Source organism: Mesoplodon densirostris, chromosome 16 (genome assembly GCF_025265405.1).
Source record: "Mesoplodon densirostris isolate mMesDen1 chromosome 16, mMesDen1 primary haplotype, whole genome shotgun sequence".
In the NCBI taxonomy this organism is placed as follows: domain Eukaryota; kingdom Metazoa; phylum Chordata; class Mammalia; order Artiodactyla; family Ziphiidae; genus Mesoplodon; species Mesoplodon densirostris.
Window position 1 is genome coordinate 66,898,149 of NC_082676.1, and position 23,856 is coordinate 66,922,004.

A 23,856-nucleotide genomic window follows, 5' to 3' on the forward strand; every position below is an offset into this window, starting at 1 on the left:
ACGCTCTTGGCACGCCCCCGCGCTCCAAGCCCCGCCTCACGCTCCGGGCCCCGCCCCCGCACTTCCGGACGGCGCCGGCGGGGGCGCTCCGGCCTGGGCTTCGGCGCTGTGAGCTTCGGCTCCCGGCTCGGGGGGAAGCGATCGCGGCCGCTGCCGCCGCCGCCGCCGCCGCCGCCGCCGCCGCCGCCGCCGGACCGGCCGGAGTCGGGCCGGAGCCGCGTCCCCGCGGAGCAGGCCGGTGGGAGTGGGCGGCCGGCCTTGGCGGCGCCCCCGCGGCCTGCCCCGCGCCCGCCTCCGGGCCGCCGCGCCGCCGCTGCGATGGGGGCCGCCCGGGGCCGCGCCCCCGCCCGGTCCCGCCCGCCGCGTCGCCGCTGAGCGCATGGGCCGCGCCGCGCCGCTCCGCTCTGGGAGCCGGTCCCGGGGCCCCGCCGCCGCCGCCGCTCGGGTGAGTAGTGCGGCCGGGCGCGCATTCCTGAGGGGCGCGGGCCTGTGCGGCGCCCATTGTAGGCCGCGTAGGCCGGGCCAGGCGCGGGACCCGGAAGAGGGGCTTGGAGGGTGTGCGGGCTCCGAGGCTGTGCGGGCTTGGAGCGTGTGAGGAAGGTGTGTGGGTCCACTCTTGGGAGGTCGGGTGTGTCTAGGAAGAGATGCTAGCAGGTGATGCAGAAGGCAAGGTCTGTTGACTCTGGAGCCTGTGGATGGGGAAGAGTGGGATTTGGTTCAGAAGGGGCAGCCACTTGCAGTAGGTGAGCTGAAGGGGGTGAGGAATACTCAGGATTCTGAGAAGGTTAATGGGGGGTCCTCCTGGAAGAGACCGGGGTCTGCAGCTGATGTGTTTGATTGGATGGTGCCGAGTGCAGTGCTGTGGTCTGTGGGCCTGGGGCATGTTCGGCCAGAGTGGGTGGGGTGCAGAGGGATCCTGGAGATAAGCAGGACAGTGGAGTGTCCCTTCCCCTCCCCCAGCAAAAAGTAGAAATGAGTGAGTTTGAAACCCAAGGAGGGCACTCTCTCTGAGGCAGAGGCGCCTGAGTCTGGGTCTCTGCTGTGGTTTGGCTTGCTTGAGGGGCTTTACTCTTTCAGGTTGATGCCTCACCCCCAAAACTCTCTCTTGGGTGTGTATCTTAGAATCTACCTCTGCCCTACGTTTTGGAATTCAGTCGCTCATGAAACCAGAGCTGTATAGTCAGGACAGTGAAACTTATAGCTCAGCCTCCAGGACAGAAGAGAAAAATACATTAGTCCTTGGGGGATTTTTCTCAGCCCATCTCGTAAGATAATTAATAAAGAGTTACTGTGCATCTCAGCCCCTCCTTCTTGCTTGTACTTACGTTCTCTGCTGCTTCAGGAAGAATCTCAGATGCACTTGGACCAGGCCCTGTTTTGGAGAACATACACAGTCTAAACCTGACCTCCCAAGATAGCAGTATCTGGGTTTCAGTTTTAGGAACTTCTATTCAGGGACAAGGATGGGAAAGCATGCAAAATACAATGTTTCTGTTTGATTTTTCAGCAGATATTTATGTTTCTTGGATTTCTAGTTTCAGAAAAGCTAAGTGGATTTTTTGGGTTACATTAGTCATTGAGGATTTAGGTGGTGGGGGAACAGATTACATGTAAAACAGTAGTCCCAACCCTTCAAGACTTTCATTAATGGACAGTTGGGAGTATGTCAGAATCACGCTCTATTATTTCCACACTCCACATACATCAAAAATTCAAAAGGTCTATTTGAGTAAAATAAATAAATATACACACACCTATAGCATTGAGCTGGCTGCCATGGTACCCAGAGGGTGCGCCTAGGCAGTGACTGAAGGCGATTTTAAGTGAGGTGTCAGAGTTGTGGATTCCTTTTATGGAATCCCTTTACTGATGGTGGTTACAGGCTGTTGGCCAGATTCCGTGTTTGTGGGCGTTTGACTCTAACCTGAATTAATATAACTGCTTTATCTGTGGTATGTGTGTGTGTGTGCACGCTGAATGCTTGCTGTACTTCTCCGTGGGAACCCAGATATTTTGGTAATTGGAGCACGTTTCAATAACAGCAGTAATTTGGAGAGATGTTCATGTGCTTCCAGGGACACCAAAGGTCTTCTGTCACTTGACAGCCAAAAATAGATGTGAAGTTTAAGAAATGTTTCTTCTGGGCTATGAAAAAATAGTTTAAATGATTGGGGGACGTGTTCACACAAATGAGAAGTTAGTCTACCAAGACAGCACATTTTTATAATAAAGGGCTAGATCTTGAATTTGCTGCTATTTCAGCACCTGTGAAGAGCTGACATTTGGCGTCTATGACAAGTGTTGTTTTCCTTAATGTTAATGAATTAGGTGTTTATTGGTGCCCATTAGTTGCAAGACGTGGTGTTAGATGCTGTGGGCCCTGCAGAAAATGTTTAAATCAGGCTGCTACAAATCATTTACCGGGAAGACATAGAGATAAGTGACAGTGACTTGTCATTAGCCTCCTGTTAGAACGCAGTGACTTGGTTTTTTCTCAAGGCGAGTGAACTAGAGTATCTCCATCCGTAAGGCTCAGAGCACCAGGTGCGGGTCCTCTTTCCTGAGATGGTGTCCCCGACAGGAGGACGCTAGACATCCATGAGCTGGTGTGGAGACATCAAAGGTGCTCATTCCGTGTTGATGGGACTCAAAAAAAGGGACTTTGCAGTTGAAGTGGTCCACGAGCAGCAGGGTGTCACAGCCCGTGGGCCTTGACGAAGGAGCAGGCTGTTCCTGCTGAGGCTGAGATTGCAGCCTACCCCGTAGTTTTCATACAGAGTCATTAGCTTCAGAACAATAATTGTGACCCATCCTCCATCTCTAGATGCTTCTAGCTGTCGGCAGCTGCTGGCAGGTGAAGTGTGTACAGTGTGAGAATGCAGGTACCAGGGCAGATTACATGCAGGCCAGGGCCCGGAGTGTGGAGAGGTGGCTGGGGAGATCCACGCCTTGTGTTTGTACCAGGTTTTACGATTTCACTCTGCTCCCTCTGGCTTGTTCAGTGCTTTAGGCATTTGGACGTGTCATGCTTCTCTCCCGTCTCCTTCTAGGCACACCACTTACATCCAACAGGCCAGGTGGGGAGGTGTAGCCTGAGCTCGTGGGCTCAGTGACAGGGAGGACCAAAGACCGTGGCAGAGTCCCGGTCCAGGACAGTCCTCCCTCGTACAAGACAGGCATCTGGCAGCAGAAACAAAACCCATAGTCCCCTGACCTCTAAGAGGGTGGGTAATTTGGTTTTCATTTTATGGAGTTGACTCATGTGAGCTGTATGCTTCCTTAGCTAATTGTGTTTGGATTTCGTTTGTTCTATACCTTCTCTGCTCCTCAGAGTACTCAATTGTCATTTGCTATCAGAAGGACACTTTCTTTTTAAGCAAGGTTTTAAAGTTGAGGGCAGCTTTCTGATGAAGCGTTTTTAAGACTGTCCACGGGAATTCCCTGGCGGTCCAGTGGTTAGGACTCCGTGCTTTCACTGCTGAGGGCCCGGGTTCAATCCCTGATCAGGAAACTAAAATCCCGCAAAAAAAAAAAAAAAAAAAAGACTGTCCACATCATTGGCGGCGTGAGAAGGCCCCTGTGCCTGTGCATGTGAGTGATGTCCTTTGGTCACTCACTTGAAGATGCTGAAAACGACCCACAGTTAACTGCTCTTTTGGGCGTGTTGAGACTTAGAGGAACAAGTTGCTGTGTGTTCGCATATGTTGTGAGGCACAGTAAGTGTGAAGTAATGGGGCAGCAGGAAGCACAGTGGCTGTGGGCCTGGAGAGTGTGGAGTGGAGAGCAGACCGCCTGCCTTCTGGTGAGTGATGTGCCATATCTGAGTGTCACAGCGACCCTGTTCTACTCAGATACACATCCTCGTCTTTCATGTGAGGTTTATACAGCTGGGAGGACCAGAAGCACCTCTCTTTCCTCCAGTCCTTCTGCCTTCCTGGAGCCTGAGGAGAGGGACTGGCCATGCAGCTCTGTAGCTGGGATGGGCCGCTAGTCTCTCTTTGTTCTCACAGAATGACACTTGAGGGTAGTGGCGCTCTCTGTGTTCTGGACATTCATTTCTTAGTGCCAGAGGCATTCCTGTAGTTGGAAAAGTTTCCAGAAATTGTTCTAACATAGTACAAACCTTTTTTTGTGACAAAAGGTTGAAAATTTAAACTGAGTTTCTGGCTTTGAGTTCGAGCGGGAGGGCATCATTGCAAGTCTTGTCTTGAGAAAACCTCTGTGGTCATGTTTCCATGGACCCACCTTTCCTAATCCTTGTCCTCTTAATGGTTTCAACAGGACAGATTGATTCACTTTGGAGCTGTAAGTACTGATGTATTAGGGTGCAGCGCTCATTGTTCAGTGACGCACAGAGTCCCAAAATGAATATCCAAGAGCAGGGTTTCCCCTTGGACCTCGGAGCAAGTTTCACCGAAGATGCCCCCCGACCCCCAGTGCCTGGTGAGGAGGGTGAACTGGTGTCCACGGACCCCAGGCCCATCAGCCACAGCTTCTGCTCTGGGAAAGGTGCCGGGATTAAAGGTGAGACTTCAACAGCCACTCCGAGGCGCTCAGATCTGGACCTGGGGTACGAGCCTGAGGGCAGCGCTTCGCCCACCCCTCCGTACTTGAAGTGGGCCGAGTCGCTGCACTCCCTACTGGACGATCAAGACGGGATAAACCTGTTTAGGACTTTCCTGAAGCAGGAGGACTGTGCCGATCTCCTGGACTTCTGGTTTGCCTGCAGCGGCTTCAGGAAACTGGAGCCCTGTGACTCGAATGAGGAGAAGAGGCTGAAGCTGGCCAGAGCTATCTACCGCAAGTACATCCTCGATAACAATGGCATTGTGTCCAGGCAGACCAAGCCAGCCACCAAGAGCTTCATAAAGGACTGCATCATGAAGCAGCAGATCGATCCCGCCATGTTCGACCAGGCCCAGACGGAAATCCAGTCTACCATGGAGGAGAACACCTACCCCTCGTTCCTCAAGTCCGATATTTATTTGGAGTACACGAGGACAGGCTCAGAGAGCCCAAAGCTCTGCAGTGACCAGAGCTCCGGGTCGGGGACAGGGAAGGGAGTACCTGGATACCTACCCACTTTGAACGAAGATGAGGAATGGAAATGTGACCAAGATGTAGACGAAGACGATGGCAGAGACCCTGCTCCCCCCGGCAGGCTCACGCAGAAGCTGCTCCTGGAAACCGCCGCCCCGAGGGCCTCCTCAAGTAGACGGTACAGCGAAGGCAGAGAGTTCAGGTGAGTCCGACCCGAGGCCTCCGTTTCTGTGCTCACCTCCAAGACCTGGAGAACTAGCAGGGAAAGGTCTTGTCCTTCAGCCCCAAAGTGGGTGGACTCCTGGAGCTGGGGCAAATTGCGGTTTTAGTCTTTCCTCATGATGCCTTCACATTTGTCATTAGATGTTTTTAATGTTTGTATTTTGAGGGCACTTTTATCAAGAACAGCCTAAAATATATGGCTTTGTAAGTCATTAGGAACATTGGAATTCTTAGAAGTGATACGACATTTAAACCTTACCCTTTATTTTTATTTTTTTATTTTTTAATAAATTTACTTACTTGTTTATTTATTTTTGGCTGCATTGGGTCTTCGTTGCTGTGCGTGGGCTTTCTCTAGTTGCGGCGAGCGGGGGGCTACTCTTTGTTGCGGTGCACTGGCTTCTCATTGCGGTGGGTTCTCTTGTTTCAGAGTACGGGCTCTAGGTGCATGGGCTTCAGTAGTTGTGGCTCGCGGGCTCAGTAGTTGTGGCGCACGGGCTTAGTTGCTCTGCAGCATGTGGGATCTTCCCGGACCAGGGATCGAACCCTTGTCCCCTCCATTGGCAGGCAGATGCTCAACCACTGTGCCACCAGGGAAGTCCCTAAACCTTACCCTTTAGCAGTAAAATTTGTGTCCTCTTGCACAGAAGGTGATCTACCTGGCAGACATCTTTTGGCTTAATAAAGAGAAGAGTGGACATTTCAGTGCATCAGTACATAGAGAATTCTGGATCATTGCTTTTTGTAACTGTCTTATAAGGTTCTTCCTAGAGGTCGGGGGGGTGGTGGTGAGGAGGCTGATGTGCTTCAAGTTGTCCGAGCACTTTGGGAACTTCCAAAGTGGTTGTGGCTCCAGGATTGGACCTTTCTCCCGCCAAGAAAATGAGTTGTGCTGTTGTGTATTCAGTTCCCAGCATTCTGAAGCTGTGATCACAGTCTTTGCACGTGGGCACATATGTGGCTTTGGAAGCGTGGAGTGGTGCTATCTGGAAGTTGTTACCACTTTGGAAACCTGTTTCTTCGTTCTCTTTTCTGTGGTTGCTGGAAGTTTATTTGGTCTCGAGTTGGAGTCTGTTGCCGATTTTAGTGGGCACTTCGGGTCTCACTCATTTCCCTGTAGCTGGTTCTGGATACTCCTGCCTGTGAAACTTTGAAAGCCTGGAATTCCTGTGACCCTGCTGATTTAATCAAGAGTCTGCAAGCACATCCCCAGGTGCTGGGCCTCTCCCGTGGAGTTAGAAAAAGTGCAGATCACTTCTTCAGGCTTACTGTGGCAGAGAAATTGGTCACTTGCTGATAAAACACAGGATTAAACATTTTTAAGGTTTAAATGTCCTTTAAGTGATGTGATTGAAGATACACTGTTTAGGTAATTTTTGTGGGCCTTTTGCTCACTGTCTTTAAACCTTATTGATTTAGCAATCTTTTTAGGGCAGAATATACTATAAAATTATCCTGATAGGTAAGGCTAGTAACTGACACAGCTTTTCAGACCTAACCTGAAAGTTGTCATATTTGATTAGAACAGTTTAAAAATGGGATTAAATTTGAGGCCTGGGCTGTAGGGAAAAACAAATTGAGTTCAATTCTGATTTCTAATTTTAGAAATTCCTGCGTGCCACCCCTCCCCCAACCAGCCAGTCTGCACACTTTTCAGTTCTCAATCGGGGGTCGGTCATAGCAGCAACTTTGCTTTTTCTCTCTTTGGTTTGCTCTATTTGTAATAAATAACCTTTACTATCAAATTAATAGAATATGTTGCTGTAGGGACTCTGGCACACGTTCGTTTTTAACTCGCCTCTTGTGGAGCTGCTGGTGGCCGTGGGAGTCTGGCGCTCACGAGTCCTGCCTGTGCTCGGACCCCGTCCTTCTGGGGGCTGCCTTTGCGGTTGTGCGGGTGGACAGTCCCCCGTGTCAGGGTCATTGTTCATCAGCACTAGCAGGATATGGAGTCCAGCGCATTCTACCTGCTCTGCAAGGGTGTGCAGTTAGGATGCATTAGTGTGAAAGTCACAGAAAAGCCAGCCCACCCCAGCTTAAACACTGAAGGGGATTGGTTGGCTCAGGTAAATGAAAAGTCCAGAGGCAGGCCCAGCTTCAGATGTGGTTTGATTCGGACTCCAGCCATTTTTCTTTCAAAGACTTATTTCTTTTTTTCGGAGAAGTTTTAGGTTACCAGCAACATTAAGAGGAAGGTACAGAGGTTTCCCATGTACCCCTCCCCCCCGCACACGCACAGCCTCCCCCACTCTCACCATCCCCCACCGGGGTGGTCATTTGTTACAGCTGATGAGCCTACACTAATCACCCACAGTCCATAGCTTACATTAGGGTTCCCTCTCGGTGACTTGTATCTATCACTCTAGTACCATGCAGGGTAGTTTCCTCTGTGCTCGGCCTGTTTAACCTCTCCAGCCCCCAACACCTGGCAACCACCGATCTTTTTACTGTCTTCACAGTTTTGCCTTTTCCAGAATGCCATGTAGCTGGAAGTATACAGTATGTAGCCTACTCATATTGGCTTCTTTAACTTAGTAATATGCTTTTAAGGTTTTTCAGTGTCTTTTCGTGGCTTGATAGCTCATTTCTTTTTTTTTTTTTTTTTTTTTTTTTTTTTTTTGTGGTATGCGGGCCTCTCACTGTTGTGGCCTCCCCCGTTGCGGAGCACAGGCTCCGGACGCGCAGGCTCAGCGGCCATGGCTCACGGGCCCAGCCGCTCCGCGGCATATGGGATCCTCCCAGACCGGGGCACGAACCCGTATCCCCTGCATCGGCAGGCGGACTCTCAACCACTTGCGCCACCAGGGAGGCCCTCATTTCTTTTTAACACTGAATAATATTGCGTTGTCTGGATAGACCACAGTTTACTTATCCATTCACCTGCTGAAGGACATCCTGATGGTTCCAGTTTTTGGCAGTTATGACTAAAGCTGCGGTAAACACCTGTATGCAGGTTTTTGTGTGGACGTGAGTTTTCATTTCCTTTGGGTAAAATATCAAGGAGCACAATTGCTGGATTGTATGCTGAGATCACGTTCATTTTTGTAAGAAACTGTCCCTTGTCTGAATGCTTCTTTGCCTCTGCCTTCCTGCGGCCAGCTTCGCTCTCAGGTTGGCTCCCTTGTTTTGTAAACAGATGCTTCCCACTGAAGGAACGTCCTGCAGTTTGCCCTGAGTGGCTGGGGGTGCTGTGTGCCAGTGTGTCCTGCCCACTCCAGCATAATCACTGTGCAAGGGCTGAGGCTCTGCTCTTGGGCTTACACCAAATAGGGCCACCCCAGAAGAAAAGTGGGGTGCCCCACTCAGACAGCATCACCACTCTCCAGCAGGGGGAGTGGTCCTTCAGGGGAAGATTGGGGTTAACGGGGAAGGGAGGAGGAGAGTGGGTAGTGAATAGGCAGCTAGTGAATGCCCACTGCCAGGAAGAGGAGCCGGGTGGGAACCTCAGCTCAGGGGATGTGTTTCCTGCAACAGCAGGTGCTTCTCTCAGCACTGATTCTGCGTGGAGGAGTGTGTCAGCCGGGAGGCTGCTCCCACTGTGCTCACTGGTGTCGCTGAGGCTCCCTGTTCCCTGGCGGGAGGCCTGAGCAGCAGTCCTCATTTGCTTCACATGTGTGCACACAGCTGTTTTTCAGATCGCTGACTTGAGAGATGGTAAATGAGCCTTTTACGTGGGTCTTTGTCAAAACTGAGAAAACAGGGATGCCCCTGGCTTTTTTCTGCATTTATCCTAGTCACCTGGGACGACTAGGATAAAGAGCCCAGGGCTGAGGGGTCACAAAATTCCTTGCTGCTCTTCTGTTCTCTGTGTGGAAGACTTTCCCAGTCTTTATTGCCCTTTGTCAGTGGAACTTTGAACATAACTTTGGTTGGTTCATACACACCATTTAAATTTGGTGTGAATTGGCAGAGGGTCCTCTGATGATGTAGATGTTTTGGCTGTTTATTTACTTAATGCTTTGGCCTGAGGGGCCAGGATCTGTAAGACATTAGCAGGCTCAGAAGCTTGGCCTGGCCTGGCCTCCAGGGGCTGTGCTGGGCCTGGTTGGTCAGGCCTGAGTCAAGCCATCTTCAGCCCTTCAACCACCTGCGCTTAGCGATCGCCGCTGGTTTTCTTTTGTCTCTCTCTCTCTTTAAAAAAAAAAAAAAATTGATTTATTTCTTTTTGGCTGCATCAGATCTTAGTTGCAGCACGTGGGAGTTTCGTTGCAGCTCATGGGCTCTTTGTTGCGGCGCACGGGCTTCTCTCTAGTTGTGGCATGCAGGCTTAGTTGCCCTGCGTGGCATGCAGGATCTTAGTTCCCCAACCAGGAATCGAACCCACGTCCCCTGCATTGGAAGGCGGATTCTTAACCACTGGACCACCAGGGAAGCCCCTCTCTCTCTTTTTTTAATTGAAGTGTAGTTGGCTTACAGTGTTGTCTTAATTTCTGCTGTATAGCAAAGTGACTCCGTTATACATATATATGTATTCTTTTTTTTTAATAAATAAATAAGTATATTTATTTATTTATTTATGGCTGCGTTGGGTCTTCGTTGCTGCGCACAGGCTTTCTCTAGTTGAGGCAAGCGAGGGCTACTCTTTGTTGCGGTGTGTGGGCTTCTCATTGCAGTGGCTTGTCTTTGTTGTGGAGCACGGGCTCTAGGCGCGTGGGTTCAGTAGTTGTGGCTCACGAGCTCTACAGCACAGGCTCACTAGTTGTGGCACACAGGCTTAGTTGCTCCATGGCATGTGGGATCTTCCCAGACCAGGGCTCGAACCTGTGTCCCCTGCCTTGGCAGGCGGATTCTTAACTACTGTGCCACCAGGGAAATCCCAAAATATGCCTTCTTTTTTATATTCTTTTCCATTATGTTTTTTTAAAGACAACCCAATTTTTATTTTTATTTTTTAAAAATTTATTTATTTATTTATTTATGGCTGCATTGGGTCTTCTTCGCTGCGCACAGGCTTTCTCTAGTTGCGATGAGTGGGGGCTACTCTTTGTTGTGGTATGTGGGCTTCTCCTTGCGGTGGCTTCTCTTGTTGCGAACACAGGCTCTAGGCGCACGGGCTTCAGTAGTTGTGGCTTGCAGGCTCCAGAGTGCAGGCTCAGTAGTTGCGGCTCACGGACTTAGTTGCTCTGCGGCACGTGGGCTCTTCCCAGACCAGGGCTTGAACCCGTGTCCCCTGTGTTGGCAGGTGGATTCTTAACCACTGTGCCACCAGGGGAGTCCTATTTTTTTTCATTTAAAATATTTATTTGTTTATTTATTTGGCTGCACTGGGTCTTAGTTGCAGCATGTGGGCTCTTGGTTGCGGCATGTTTAGTTGGAGCACGCGGGCTCTTAGTTGTGGCATGCATGTGGGATCTAGTTCCCTACCAGGGATCGAACCTGGGCCCCCTGTATTGGGCGCGTGGCATCTTAACCACTGGACCACCAGGGAAGTCCCTCCATTATGGTTTATCTCAGGATATTGAATACAATTCCCTATGCTCTTCAGTAGGACCTTGTTTATATCACTGCTGGTTTTTTGTTTTTTTAAAAAATATTTATTTATTTAATTTATTTTTGGCTGCGTCGGGTCTTAGTTGAGGCATGCAGGATCTTTGTGGTGTGTGGGCTATCATTGTAGGTCGTGGGCTTCTCTCTAGTTGTGGCGTGTGGATTTTCTCTTCTCTAGCTGTGGCGCGCAGACTCCAGGGCGCATGAGCTCTGTAGTTTGTGGCACGCGGGCTCTCTCATAGAGGAGCATGAGCTCAGTAGTTGTAGCGCGTGGGCTTAGTTGCCCCGTGGCGTGTGGGATCTTAGTTCCCTGACCAGGGATCAAACCCGCGTCCCCTGCATTAGAAGGCAATTCTTTTTTTTTTTTTTTTAAGATTTATTTATTCATTTTATATATTTTTGCTGCGTTGGGTCTTTGTTGCTGCACAAGGGCTTTCTCTAGTTGCGGCGAGCGGGGGCTACTCTTCGTTGCAGTGTGTGGGCTTCACATCGTGGTGGCTTCTCTTGTTGCAGAGCACGGGCTCTAGGTGCGCAGGCTTCAGTAGTTGTGGCACGCAGGCTTCAGTAGTTGTGGCTCGCGGGCTCTAGAGCGCAGGCTCGGTAGTTGTGGTGCACGGGCTTAGTTGCTCTGCGACATGTGGGATCTTTCCGGAGCAGGTCTCGAACCCGTGTCCCTTGCATTGGCAGGTGGATTCTTAACCACTGCACCACCAGGGAAGTCCTGGAAGGCAATTCTTTACCACTGGACCACCAGGGAAGTCCCTCACTGCTGGTTTTAATGTCTGACAGCAGCAAATGCTTTCCATTTCTCTTCACTACCTTCCTCGCTGAGAAGTTCCCCGAGGACAGGGTCCAGCTGATATTTCCTTATGTCTTCCTGGTGGGCCAGCCAGTGAGGTGCTCTTGGTCAGGGCTGGTCATCGTGGCTGTGGCCGGAGAGTGGAGCACAGATGGTGTTTGTAGCAGGAATAACTCAGCGACTTGTGGGTCCTTTGAAGGGTGGGTGACTAACCCTTCCTCTCCAGACTGAGGAACTGCCTGACTTGTTTGTTGCCTTATCGACTGTACTTCTGGTAAATGGCTTAAAAGAAATGTAAAAAGAGGAAGCACCCAAATGTGTATAGTTTCGTGTGGAAGGTGGAAAAGTGAGATTGATCTGGGGTTTCTGGTTGGCGTTCCAGTGCAGCGGGTGGAGTTGGGGTGGTGACTCTGGCACCTGGCTGCCGAGGAGCTCCAGTCCAAAGGGTGGCGGTGGCCCAGGCCGTGGGGGTCTCAGGACACTGGTCCCATTAATAGTGAGCCTGTTTGACTTGACCTTCAGCAAATACTCTTCACTGTTGAATTTTTAGGTCATTTGTGATGGAAGGTGACTCATTTGTAAAGTGTGACTCTCCCTGTGGCCTTCCCCCTCTTTCTTCCTACTGCTGTGCTTTTAGTCACTCTTAAATGTGGGGTACGAAGCTAGGGAAGAGAGCATAGCCCTGCTGCCAGTCCCTTGTCACCTTCCAGGTGTATAACTTGTCCAACTGGATGAATTCCTTTAACTGAACAGATGATCCCAAGGTTGGTCACTGGAGATGTTTTCAGACAGGCCCTAGTGTGCAGCTGTGGGGCTCTCAAGACAGTTGACAGGGAATTCCCTGGTGGTCCAATGGTTAGGACTCGACGCTCTCACTTCCTAGGGCCTGAATTCAATCCCTGGTCAGGGAACTAAGATCCCACAAGCCACGTGGCGCAACTGAAAAAACAAAAAGACAGGAGTTTACAAATCTTTCCATTCCCCTTGCTGGCTGAATGGGAGAACATTAATCTCAGTGGTTTAACTTAAGGACCCCTCACTTGGTGACTTTTCCACAGGCTGTGTCTTCTGGGGCAGCCTTCTCCTGGTTGTGTGATGGTGGGGAAGTTGCTTCACCTCTCTGAGCTTTTCTGTAAAAATGGGGACGGTGAAGTAAGGGCCTGCCCAATGAGGTTGTCAGGGAGGTTCCGTGAGCTGACCCCTGGGCATGCCCGCACACAGCAGCACAGCAGGCTCAGTGCACACAGCAGGTGCTCAGGGAGTTTCACATCCTTCTGTGTTCTTCATCATCATCTGAACTTAGTGGTCTGCTAGATGTTGGTGAAATTTGTATCTGGGTTACAAATGATTTCAAAGTAGCGAATGACACATTCCAATTTTAATAATCATGTTTCCTGAGAGTGAGGCATGTTAATTCCCCATCCCAAACCTGCTCCTCTCATGGCCATCCTTACCTCCAGAAGTGGCACCACCATCTACCAGGTCAACGTGGCCCACCTGATTCCCCATCCGAAGGTATGCTGAACCCTCTGCCTCTCGCTGTCTGCACTCTGGCCCCCACACCCTCCTCCTGGACCCGCAGAGCCTTCTGGGTGAGCCTCTGCCTCAGTCTTTTCTCTCCACAGTGCCCAAAGGGACCTTTCTAGATGCAGGTCTGACTACGCTCTTCCTTCTTCCATGATGCGGGGACTTCCCACTGCCCCTGGACTGCACCCCAGGCTCCTGTGACACAGCGTGTCCACAGGACACCCTGTCGTGGTACCAGCACACTGTGAGCATTTTACATGCCTATCAGTGGGGGGAGGCTGGCTAATAAAAGTTTTTAAACTAGTTACAGGAGAGTCAAAAAATATTTTTTCTCTGTTTTAGTCATATAAAACTCTGTAGCCTTTTTCTTTTAATATTGATTTGTTTTTTTATTGATTGATTGATTGATTGATTTTTGGGTGTGTCAGGTCTTAGTTGCGGCACGTGGGATCTTTCGTTGCAGTGAGGGGGGGGCGCGCGGGCTTCTCTCTAGTTGTGGCACATGGGCTCATTAGTTGCGGCGCGTGGGCTTAGTTGCCCCACGGCATGTGGGATCTTAGTTCCCCAACCAGGGATTGAACCCACGTCCCCTGTACTGGAAGGCGGATTCTTAACCACTGGACAACCGGGGAAGCCCCAAAACTCTGTAGTCTTTGATGACAGGTTTCAACAAAGTCCGGGAAAGTGCAGTTAGCTGTCAGACTGAAGAATTTTGGAATAGAGAGGCCCCTTTGTCTGGGGCTTCACGTTGGTGGGTTTATGAAAGGGAAGTGCCTACAGAGACTGCGGTCTGAGAGGCCCACGCTGCCTGTGGTTCTGCCGCCTGGCCGCTGGGTTGGGGAGGCTGGGCTGGCGACTGGCCGCGTGTGTCTTCTGTGCGTCAGCTGCCGGGGGATCAGCCCGTTCGCAGGTTGGTGCACCAGTTAGCGTCACAGAGACTGGAATTTGATTCATACTCACTGGCTCTGTTAATCTCTTCTAGAATCCTGACTTCATTTACACCAGTTTACCCAGCAATCATTAGAAATAATGGAATTTGGCCAAGTAGTGGTTGTTCAGTTAGGAAAGGAAGGCAGTCTAATAATTCTTTCTTCAATCCAGCTTGAGGCCGAGTACGTGTGTGTGTGTAAGAAAATTGTTGCTTTATTTTTCCCCCATGTCACATCAGTACAAATGCACATTTTTGTGAGCCACTCAGTGTCCTCTCAGAGCTCATTAATTCCAAAAAGTGTTTGCTCTGAGGAAACAACTCAGTAAATCTCTTCAGTCCCTTCCTGGAACTCAGGCTGGCTATCTGATTTTGTGAAAATAAACGCAGTCTTCAAAGATGCCGTGCACAGGGCCTTGTGCGTGCATGTGAAGGGCTTCAGGCTCACTCCTCCTCACCCCTCCCCTGGGTGGATTACAGCCTCGGCCCACAAGCCTTCTCGGAACTGGTGAAATTCTTTGTAGCAACTGGACTCAGCTCTTTTGTTTGGACCAAACTCCTCCAGTTTTGATGGATAGAGGTGAGCCCTGCCTTGTGTGGCTGGGTGGGTACCCTTCTCAGCCCCCCAGCAGCAGGAGGCTCCCATTCTCTGGCCCTCTGCTCATCCAGCCTTGCGCCCTTCAAATCTTTAACGTGCTTTTATCTGGTATTGACCCTCTCTGGATCACTGGCTCATTTTTAGTCTGTAGGGCCAGTGTCTTCTCTTGAACAAATATTTAAAAATAATCATAGGGCTTCCCTGGTGGCGCAGTGGTTGAGAGTCCGCCTGCCGACGCAGGGGACACGGGTTCGTGCCCTGCTCCGGGAAGATCCCACGTGCTGTGGAGCGGCTGGGCCCGTGAGCCATGGCCGCTGAGCCTGTGCGTCTGGAGCCTGTGCTCCGCAACAGGAGAGGCCACAACAGTGAGAGGCCCGCGTACCACACACAAAAAAAAAATCGTAAAGAATGTTGCTTGTAATAGCCAGCAGCTAGAGTAACTTGAATGTCTAATAGCAGGATTGATTGCATAGGGATTTTTCTTCTGCATAGTTGGAGAACATAGACTTTCTATTTTCTTCTTTTTGTTTTTCTACATTTTCCAAATTCCTATAAAACATAAACCTTTGTAATTCGAAAGTATGTTATTAAAATATATACAAAGATATATCACAAGAGGGTGTGAATTATGTGTAGTTTTTCAACAGCATGTTTTTTCTTTTAAAAGGATGCATATAAATGTTTCCTTTTAGTATGATCTTAGGTCTTCTTAATGTTTGCACTGCTATACCAGTTTTGTTTTGTTTTGTGTTTTTTTGGCCGCATTGAGTGTGGTATGCTGGATCTTAGTTCCCTGACCAGGGATCAAATCCGCGCCCCCTGCATTGGAAGCACAGAGTCTTAACCACTGGACCACCAGGGAAGTCCCTATACCAGTATTTTAATTAATTTTAGTTTTTATTAAAAATATGGAGAGAAGGAAAAATTCAAATAACGCTAAAAGGCTGATAACTAAATTTAGCAGTCTTATGACCCCCTGGCCTTTCCAGGATGGCCGCTTCCAACTGTGTCTTGCCCTAGTGTATTAGCTCAGGCTGCCAGGACAAAATATCATAGACTTGGGGGTTAAACAACAGACATTTATTTCTCACGGTTCTGGAGGCTGGAGGTCCCAGACCAAAGCGCTGGCAAGGTAGGTTTCATTCCATTCTTCTCTTGGTTTGCTCACATGGCCTTTTCTTAGTGTGTCTGTGTGGAGAGAGAGACAGCTTCCCAGCATCTCTTCTGGTAAGGGTAATGATCCTGTCAGATCAGGGCCCCACTTTCATGACTTCATTTAACCATGTGACTTCCTTAGAAGCCCCATCTCCAAATACAGCCACATGGGGGGGTGGTAAGGGCCTCCATATGAGAATCTGGGGGATGTAGACTCTCAGTCCATCACACCCCCCTTTGTGAGTGATGTACTCATACTGCTGTCCTTGGGGCATCTGCCCTCAGCCAGTCTCTGTGGATGCTCTCCTTTCCCCACCACCTGGCCTGATTATTAACACATTCTGGGTTTGGTTTACATCCATATTTGGTGTTTTCATTGCTGAGCCAAGTTGGGCCAAGCATTTTCTTTCTTGTGCCATTTTTGTGTGTGTGTGTTTTAAAGTTATGGTTGTTGCATTTTTTCATTTGATTAGATATTTGATTTTCTGACATAAATCTTCCCTTATGCTGCATTGGCTTAAAAAGTGCCTGTCAAAATACTTCTCATTACTTTTCTCATTTTGGAGCCTGTATTATTTAGATGTTGGACCATTTGGAATGATCCTTTAAATTTTGTTTCTTTTCTCCTATTTTCTGTTTCTTTTCTTTTTGTTGTGTTTTCAGCTCTTTCTACTAAATTTCTCCTGCTCTTGTTTTCTGAATATATACTCTAAAAAGACAAAATCATCCTTTTTTTTTTTTAATTGTTCATGGATCAGCATTTAAAAATCTTTCTGGTGTTGACCTAAAACAATATAACAGCCAGTTATTTTACCAGAAAATGGGTTTATTGCAAAGAATTGCAATTTGGGACATGCAGTCTATAGCAAGCCACAGGCAAGTCCAGAGAACAAAGGAGAGGAACTTCTTTTATAGAGGAGAAGGAGGAGTTGGGAGGTGCTGTTATAAACAAAGAACCCATTGGAGGAAACTGGGAGTTCAGAGTACAGTGGCTTTTCATTGGCTGAGCTGTTGCCAGGCAAAGAGAAATTCTCTCTCGATCCTGCTGGGTGATCCTTCTTCATGTTGGAGATGCAAAGGTATGTCTCTTCCTGTTGGGTCTGCAATTATGATGGTAGGGTGTGAGGGCTCCCTTTCCTGGCCTCCCAACTCCATTTTATTTTATTTATTTTTATTTTTATTTTTATTTATTTTTTGGCCACGCTGCCCAGCCTGTGGGATCTTAGTTCCCCAACCAGGGATTGCATCCGGGCACTTGGCAGTGAGAGCATGGAGTCCTAACCACTGGACTGCCAGGGAATTCCCCCATCTCCATTTTAAGTGAGGGTTCTGTGTATTAACTTTCACATTAGCATCATGCCCCTACCCACCCCTCAGTAGGGAGACATGGTGGGTTGTGTCAAGAAGTCCTGCATATGTGGGAGAAAGACTGCTCCTTTTTCCTATGGTTATAGAGCTGGGCCTAGTTTGCAAAACTTATTTTAAATACAAATGAGAATTCTTTGGGAAGAAGTCAGTGAAAGAAAAGGAGATGTGGAGCACTGCTGTTTAGGGAGGATCTAATGTGATGACCGTAAAATATGTAATTTGTAGGTGGTAACATTGTGGAAGGATTCTTTTTTTTTTTTTAAACTCATGTCAGTTTGGGAAGAGTTTATTTATTTATTTTTAATTTATTTATATTTTATTTGTTTATTTTTGGCTGAGTTGGGTCTTTGTTGCTGCATGTGGGCTTTCTCTAGTTCCTGCGAGCGGGGGCTACTCTTTGTTGCACTGTGTGGGCTTCTCATTGCGGTGGCTTCTCTTGTTGCGGAGCACGGGCTCTAGGCACACGGGCTTCAGTAGTTGTGGCTTGCGGGCTCTAGAGTGCAGGCTCAGTAGTTGTGGCCCACAGGCTTAGTTGCCCCACGGCAGGTGGGATCTCCCTGGACCAGGGCTCGAACTTGTGTCCCCTGCATTGGCAGGAGGATTCTTAACCACTGTGCCACCAGGGAAGTCCGAGTCTTTCTTTTTTAATGAGAATTCTCTTTGGGATGCCTTTAGTACCCTTCAGATTATTCAGTGGATAAAAATTATATGCATACATATAACTTGTCAGGAGCACATTTGTTCTGTGTGTTAAGCTTGCTTGAATTAGGCATGGCTGAAGGGTTTGTGTCTTGGGGAAGATGTGGATGCTGTATCTCATTCTTGTGTAATTCTTGGATTTCTTACTGAATCTTCTTGAGGACTGTTCGTTCATCTGAGGACAGTTGATCCCTGTGCTGGCAATGGACTTGTGAAACTGAATAAAGGGAACCTCATTTAAAGTCTGGAGTCCAGAAGGGGAGCTCTGATGCCCTACACTCCACCTCAGTTAGAGACCGCGCAGGAAGAGAGGTACCTTGCATTCCCAGCAGGGAGGTATCTACTTTACTGCCCCTGCAGGAGGAAGGAAGAGTTCTTGCCCAGCGCCAAGCCCAGCCTGTTGGAACCCTTGCAGCTCAGCCAATAGGAATCCATCACCACCCTGAACTCTTGCTTTCCTCCAAGGGGCTTTGGTTCAAAGCATCCCTCTCAGCTTCCTCCTTTTCTCTATAAAGTAACACTCCTCTCCTTTGTTTGCTGGACTTGCCTGTAGTTTTTGCTATAGCATGGTCGTCCTGAATTGCAATTCTCTGCTATTCCTGAATAAACCCGTTTTGCTGGTAAAATAACTGGATGTTCTCAGCAGACTATTATGATCGGTGTTTTGGAGAACAAAAGGGGGGCTCAAGGACAGTGGTCCACATATGACCAAGAAAAGCGGTGTCTGAGCAGACAGGAAAAGATGACTCTGTGTGGCCCCAATACAGCTGCCCCTTTGAAAGGAGAATTGACAGAAATACAGATTTATTTGTTCATTGAGTGTCCTCCATGTGCCACATACTTTTCTAGAAGCTGGAGATTCACTAGTGAACAAAGCAGACAAAAATCCCTCCACTTGTGGAGCTTACACTTTTAACAGGGAGAGATACAAGATGAGAACCCAAGTAAAATACTGAGCATTTCAGATGGTGCAGTTTAAGTTGGGGCAGAGGGAGGGTTGCCATTTTCACAAGAGTGGCCAGAGAGGGTCTCATTCTGGAGGGTGACTTTTGAGCAAAGCCTGAAGAAGGTGAGAGCACAGACCGTGTACCTGGAGGAGGACGAGGGAAGAGCAAGTAGGAAGGGCAGCCTAGCCAGGGCAGAGTGGCTGAGGGGCGAGGGCTGGGAGGAGAGCGCAGAGAGGTGACTTGGCATTTCTGAGACTGTGGCTTCTGCTTTGGTCTCTCTCAAATTGTCAGTGTATTGATGGTGTTTGGAGCTGTGAGCCTTGTTGTGACACCCCAGTGAGCGAACGTAGATAGAGACAAGAAGGCCTCTGGCGGCTTTCCACTGCCGAGGGTTGTGGAGACCTGGCAGTGAGGTTGGAGGAAACCAGCGGAGTATGGGGTCTTGGAGACCAAATGAAGAAAGTGCACCAAGAAAGGTGGGTTGAGTAACCGTTGGCACTGCTGGTAGGTGATGTGAGATGGGGGCTGGTGTCCTGGAGATTGTTGGGGACCCTGAGTTGTGCTGGGGGGAGATGGTAAAAGCACATTGAAATGGCTTTCAGATTGAGCTTTAAACAGCTCAGAGCCCTTTGAAAAGGACTGTGTCTTAGTCTTATTTGTCCTTGGCTTAAGATACTGTCTTGCAGGTCTGCTCTTGATAAATATGTACTGAAAGAAATGACTCGAGCTCTTAGAAAACACCTGCAAGGTGTGCGGAATCCACCCGCCCGCCTGTGCCCTTGAGTACAGCGTTCACATCCCCGTCCTGAGACCCCTGACTTTTATCAAGGAAGTGGCTGCTTCCCTTGTGGTTCATGTCACAGCCAGGAGCTACCTCTGCATTGGTTTTACCCTTTTTGGCCTCCCACCTTTGATAAAGAAATCTAGCTTAAAAAAAATCAGATCAAGTGAGAAATTCTATCTGATTCCTTTTATTAAGGATTCAGAAACAAGCTATGGCTTATGTGTTTCAATACGCCACTAGTGTTGAATGTCGAGGCTGAATTTATTGGTTGAAGTCTCCCACTATGAACATGGATTTGTCTGTTGTTGTTTTTTCTGTCAAGTTTTGCTCTATGTGTTTTGAGTCCATAGTTTACATGCATACACATTGAGTTCTTACTTGTTTCTGTGGATTGACCATTTTATTATTATAACATGTCTTTATATCTAATATTGCTTTTTGCTTAAAAATCTACTTTGTCTGATATTGGTATAGCTACCCCAACTTTCTTTTAAGAGTATTTGCATGATTTATGTGTTTTCCAATCTTTTATTTATTTATTGAGATATAATTGACATACATTCTATTAGTTTCAGGGGTACACCATAACCATTCGATATTTGTATATAGTGTGAAATGGTCACCACAGTTAGTCTAGTTAACATCTGTTGCCGTGTGTAGTTACAAAATTTTTTTTTTCTTGTGAAGAGACTTCAGTCTTTTATTTTCAAATGTTCTATATTCTTTTTTTTGGCCGCAGTGTGCGGCTTGTGGGATTTTAGTTCCCCGACTAGGGATTGAACTCACGCCCTCGGCAGTGAGAGTGCAGGGCCCTAACCACTGGACTGCCACGGAATTCTGAAATTTTCTATATTCTTTTTTTTTTTTGATTTTTTTTTATGTGGACCATTTTTAAAGTGTCTGTTGAATTTGTTACAATATTGCTTCTGTTTTTTGGTTTTTTGGCCGTGAAGCATGTGGGATTCCAGCCCCCCGACCAGGGATTGAACCCGCACCCCCTGCATTGGAAGGTGAAGTCCCAACCACTGGACCGCCAGGGAAGTCCCAATTTTCTATATTCTTATATTTAAGTTATTTCTCTTATAAGGTGGATATGGATAGTTTTTTAAAAATCCAGATGATCTTTTTTAAAAAATTTTTTATTTATTGATTTTTGGCTGCGTTGGGTCTCAGTTGCTGTGCACGGGCTTTCTCTAGTTATGGTGAGTGGGGGCTACATTTCGTTGCGGTCCGTGGGCTTCTTATTGCTGTGGCTTCTCTTGTTGCGGAACACGGGCTCTAGGCACGCGGGCTTCAGTAGTTGCAGCATGTGAGCTCAGTAGTTGAACCCGTGTCCCCTGCGTTGGCAGGCGGATTCTTAACCACTGTGCCATCAGGGAAGTCCCCAGATGATCTATTCTTAATTGGCATATTTAGTTGATTTATATTTAATATATAATAATTACCAATATATTTGGACTTAAAGCTATCTTTTAGTATTTATGTTTTATTTGTTCCTCCTCATTCTCCTTTCTCGTTTCTTTTGGATTAATTAAATTTTTTTTTGTTATTCAAATGCCCCCCTCTGTTAGCTTGTTCTACATTTATGTACTACTATTTTTTTTTAATTTTTAATTTCTTTTTATTTTTGGATGCGTTGGGTCTTCCTTGCTGTGCGTGGGCTTTCTCTAGTTGTGGCGAGCAGAGGCTACTCTTCATTGCGGTGCGCGGGCTTCTCATTGCGGTGCCTTCTCTTGTTGCGGGGCACAGGCTCTAGGTGCGCAGGCTTCAGTAGTTGTGGCTTGTGGGCTCTAGAGCGCAGGCTCAGTAGTTGTGGTGCACGGGCTTAGTTGCTCTGCGGCATGTGGGATCTTTCCAGACCAGGGCTCCAACCCGTGTCCCCTGCATTGGCAGGCGGATTCTTAACTACAGTGCCACCAGGGAAGCCCTGTACTACTACTTTTTAAGTGGTTCCTCTAGAGATTACAGCATGCATCCCTGACCTATTCGAGTGTAAGTTGGTTCTTTTGTCACTTACCGGAAAATGTAAAGACTAAAGGTTAAACTAACACAAGTTATGTACTCCCCCATTGCTTTTTATGCAGTTGTTGTTTAGTTTTTTTTGTATGTGTATGTATGTATGTATTTATTTATCTATTAATTTGGCTGCATCGGATCTTGGTTGCAGCACGCAGGATCTTTGTTGAGGCGCGCAGGATCTTTCATTGCGGCGTGTGGGCTCAGTATTGTGGTGTGGGCTTAGTTGCCCGCGGCATGTGGGTTCTTAGTCCTACAGCTGCACCATCCAAGGTAATTTGTCATGTTTTGGTGCCACCATTAAGATTTTCTTCTGTGTCTTTGGTAAAACTACTGAAGTTTTACTATCATGTCTGTTTACCTGGCTTGGGGTTTGAAGTACTTTTTGAATCTCTGGCTTGATGATTTTTGTGAATTTTGGGAAGTTCTCAGTTATTAGCTCTTCAAATATTGCTTCTGCTGTATTCTCTCTTTCTCCTCTCCTTCTGGGATTCCAGTTACTCATGTGTCAGACCTTTCTTCTTTTTAAGTCTTCTCAGTAGTTTCTGTCCTTACCATGCTTCAGTATGTATATTTTCCAGACCTATGTACCATTCACTAATTTCTCTTCAGTTGTGTGTAGTCTACTGTTACGTCTGTCTGTGGAGTTCTTAACTTCATTTGTTATATTTTTCAGTTTTAGTGTTCATTTGATTTTTTTTAATATTCAGTCCCCTGCTCAAACTCTCCAGCTTGTCTTTTAACTTACTGAATACATTAATCACATATATTTTAATGTCCTGTAATTTTAAAATTGGGGTGTTTTGTGGTTCTGTTTCTGTTGTCTTGTTTTTCTCTTGTTCTTGAGTCAGTTGGTCCCGTCTCCTAGTATGCTGGGCAGTTTTTATTGAACACCAGACATTGTATATGAAAAATACAGGGATCGTTTGAAGTTCCTGATCGTAATTTTCTCCAATGAGGTCTTACTTTTGCTTCTGACTGGCCTTTAGTGTGGGGACCTGTCACTTTACTCCAGCCAGGAACCAATCTGATTTGAACACAAGACTTCAGTCTTTGGGCAGGCTGGTCTATTTCAGGTTCATCCCTTCTTCTAGGATATAGCCCATTGGGGTCCCGACTGAAGGCCTGGGGTCTTCACCAGGGCCCACATCTTTGGTGCACTTGGAATACCCACTTAAGAATTCTGGAAGTTTTCACATTCTCAGCTTGGAAGTCATTGCTTGAGAACCTCAAGGAGAAAAGTGGGACCGTATGTTTGACTTGCCTGTCTGTTTTCCTTTTTTCTCTCATGCTTTGGCCCCTTAAGAGATCTCATTTCCTTGGTAGCTATCTTGTGCCTTAAAACAGATGAAAACATTTTTTTATATAAAAAAGTATCAAATTTATTTCAATATCTAGTTTCATTTTTTGTTGTTGTTGTTGTTTTTTGTTTGTTTGTTTTGCGGTACGTGGGCCTCTCACTGTTGTGGCCTCTCCCGTTGCGGAGCACAGGCTCTGGATGCGCAGGCTCAGCAGGATGGCTCACGGGCCCAGCCGCTCCGCGGCATGTGGGATCTTCCCGGACCGGGGCATGAACCCGTGTCCCCTGCATCAGTAGGCAGACTCTCAACCACTGCGCCACCAGGGAAGCCCTCTAGTTTCATTTTTAAGTTAAAGCTTTTAGACAATTTTTTTTGTCATTTAAGATTTATTATCGGAGGTGAGGAAAATGTTAGTGAGCTATTAATTACTGACAACAAATAAAATGATTAACCATGCATTTATAAAAGACATGTTAAAGAGTAAAAAGTTCCAGTTACACTACTTAACTGAAGGAGATATCCTTCAGCCCTTTATTTCTAATTATAACACGTTCTCATTTTGACATAATTTACACCTTTTTCACCCAATTAATACTATGATAAACAAAAATTTTCCAACTGTTAAGCCTTTCTTTACCATTTATGAAATATGACTTAACTGTTACTGTTTAAAAGTTCCTTAAAAGAAATTTGGAATTTTAATTTTCACCATGAACCTGTTTGATCAAAAAAGTAAAGGACAGGGCTTCCCTGGTGGCGCAGTGGTTGAGAGTCCACCTGCCGATGCAGGGGACATGAGTTTGTGCCCCGGTCCAGGAAGATCCCACATGCCGCGGAGCGGCTGGGCCCGTGAGCCATGGCTGCTGAGCCTGCGCGTCCGGAGCCTGTGCTCCGCAACGGGAGAGGCCGCAACAGTGAGAGGCCCGCGTACCGCAAAAAAAAAAATAAATAAATAAAAGAAAAAAAAGTAAAGGACATCACTACC

At 47.6% G+C, this 23,856-nt stretch overlaps 1 protein-coding gene across 3 annotated transcripts in view; it reads left to right on the plus strand.

The window, feature by feature from the left end:
* Positions 1-362: 362 nt before the first annotated feature.
* The window catches only part of AXIN1 (axin 1), a 58,719-nt gene continuing 35,225 nt past the window's right edge, over positions 363-23,856 (plus strand). Inside the window, exons 1-2 of one of the 3 annotated variants that reach the window (XM_060077844.1) lie at positions 363-445; positions 4,282-5,242. In XM_060077844.1, coding sequence (XP_059933827.1) covers positions 4,365-5,242 — 878 coding nt within the window. In that variant the 5' untranslated portion in view covers positions 363-445; positions 4,282-4,364. Of the gene's footprint in view, positions 446-527; positions 601-4,281; positions 5,243-23,856 lie in introns of those variants that run through there. The other 2 variants (XM_060077843.1, XM_060077845.1) reach the window with 2 other exon arrangements.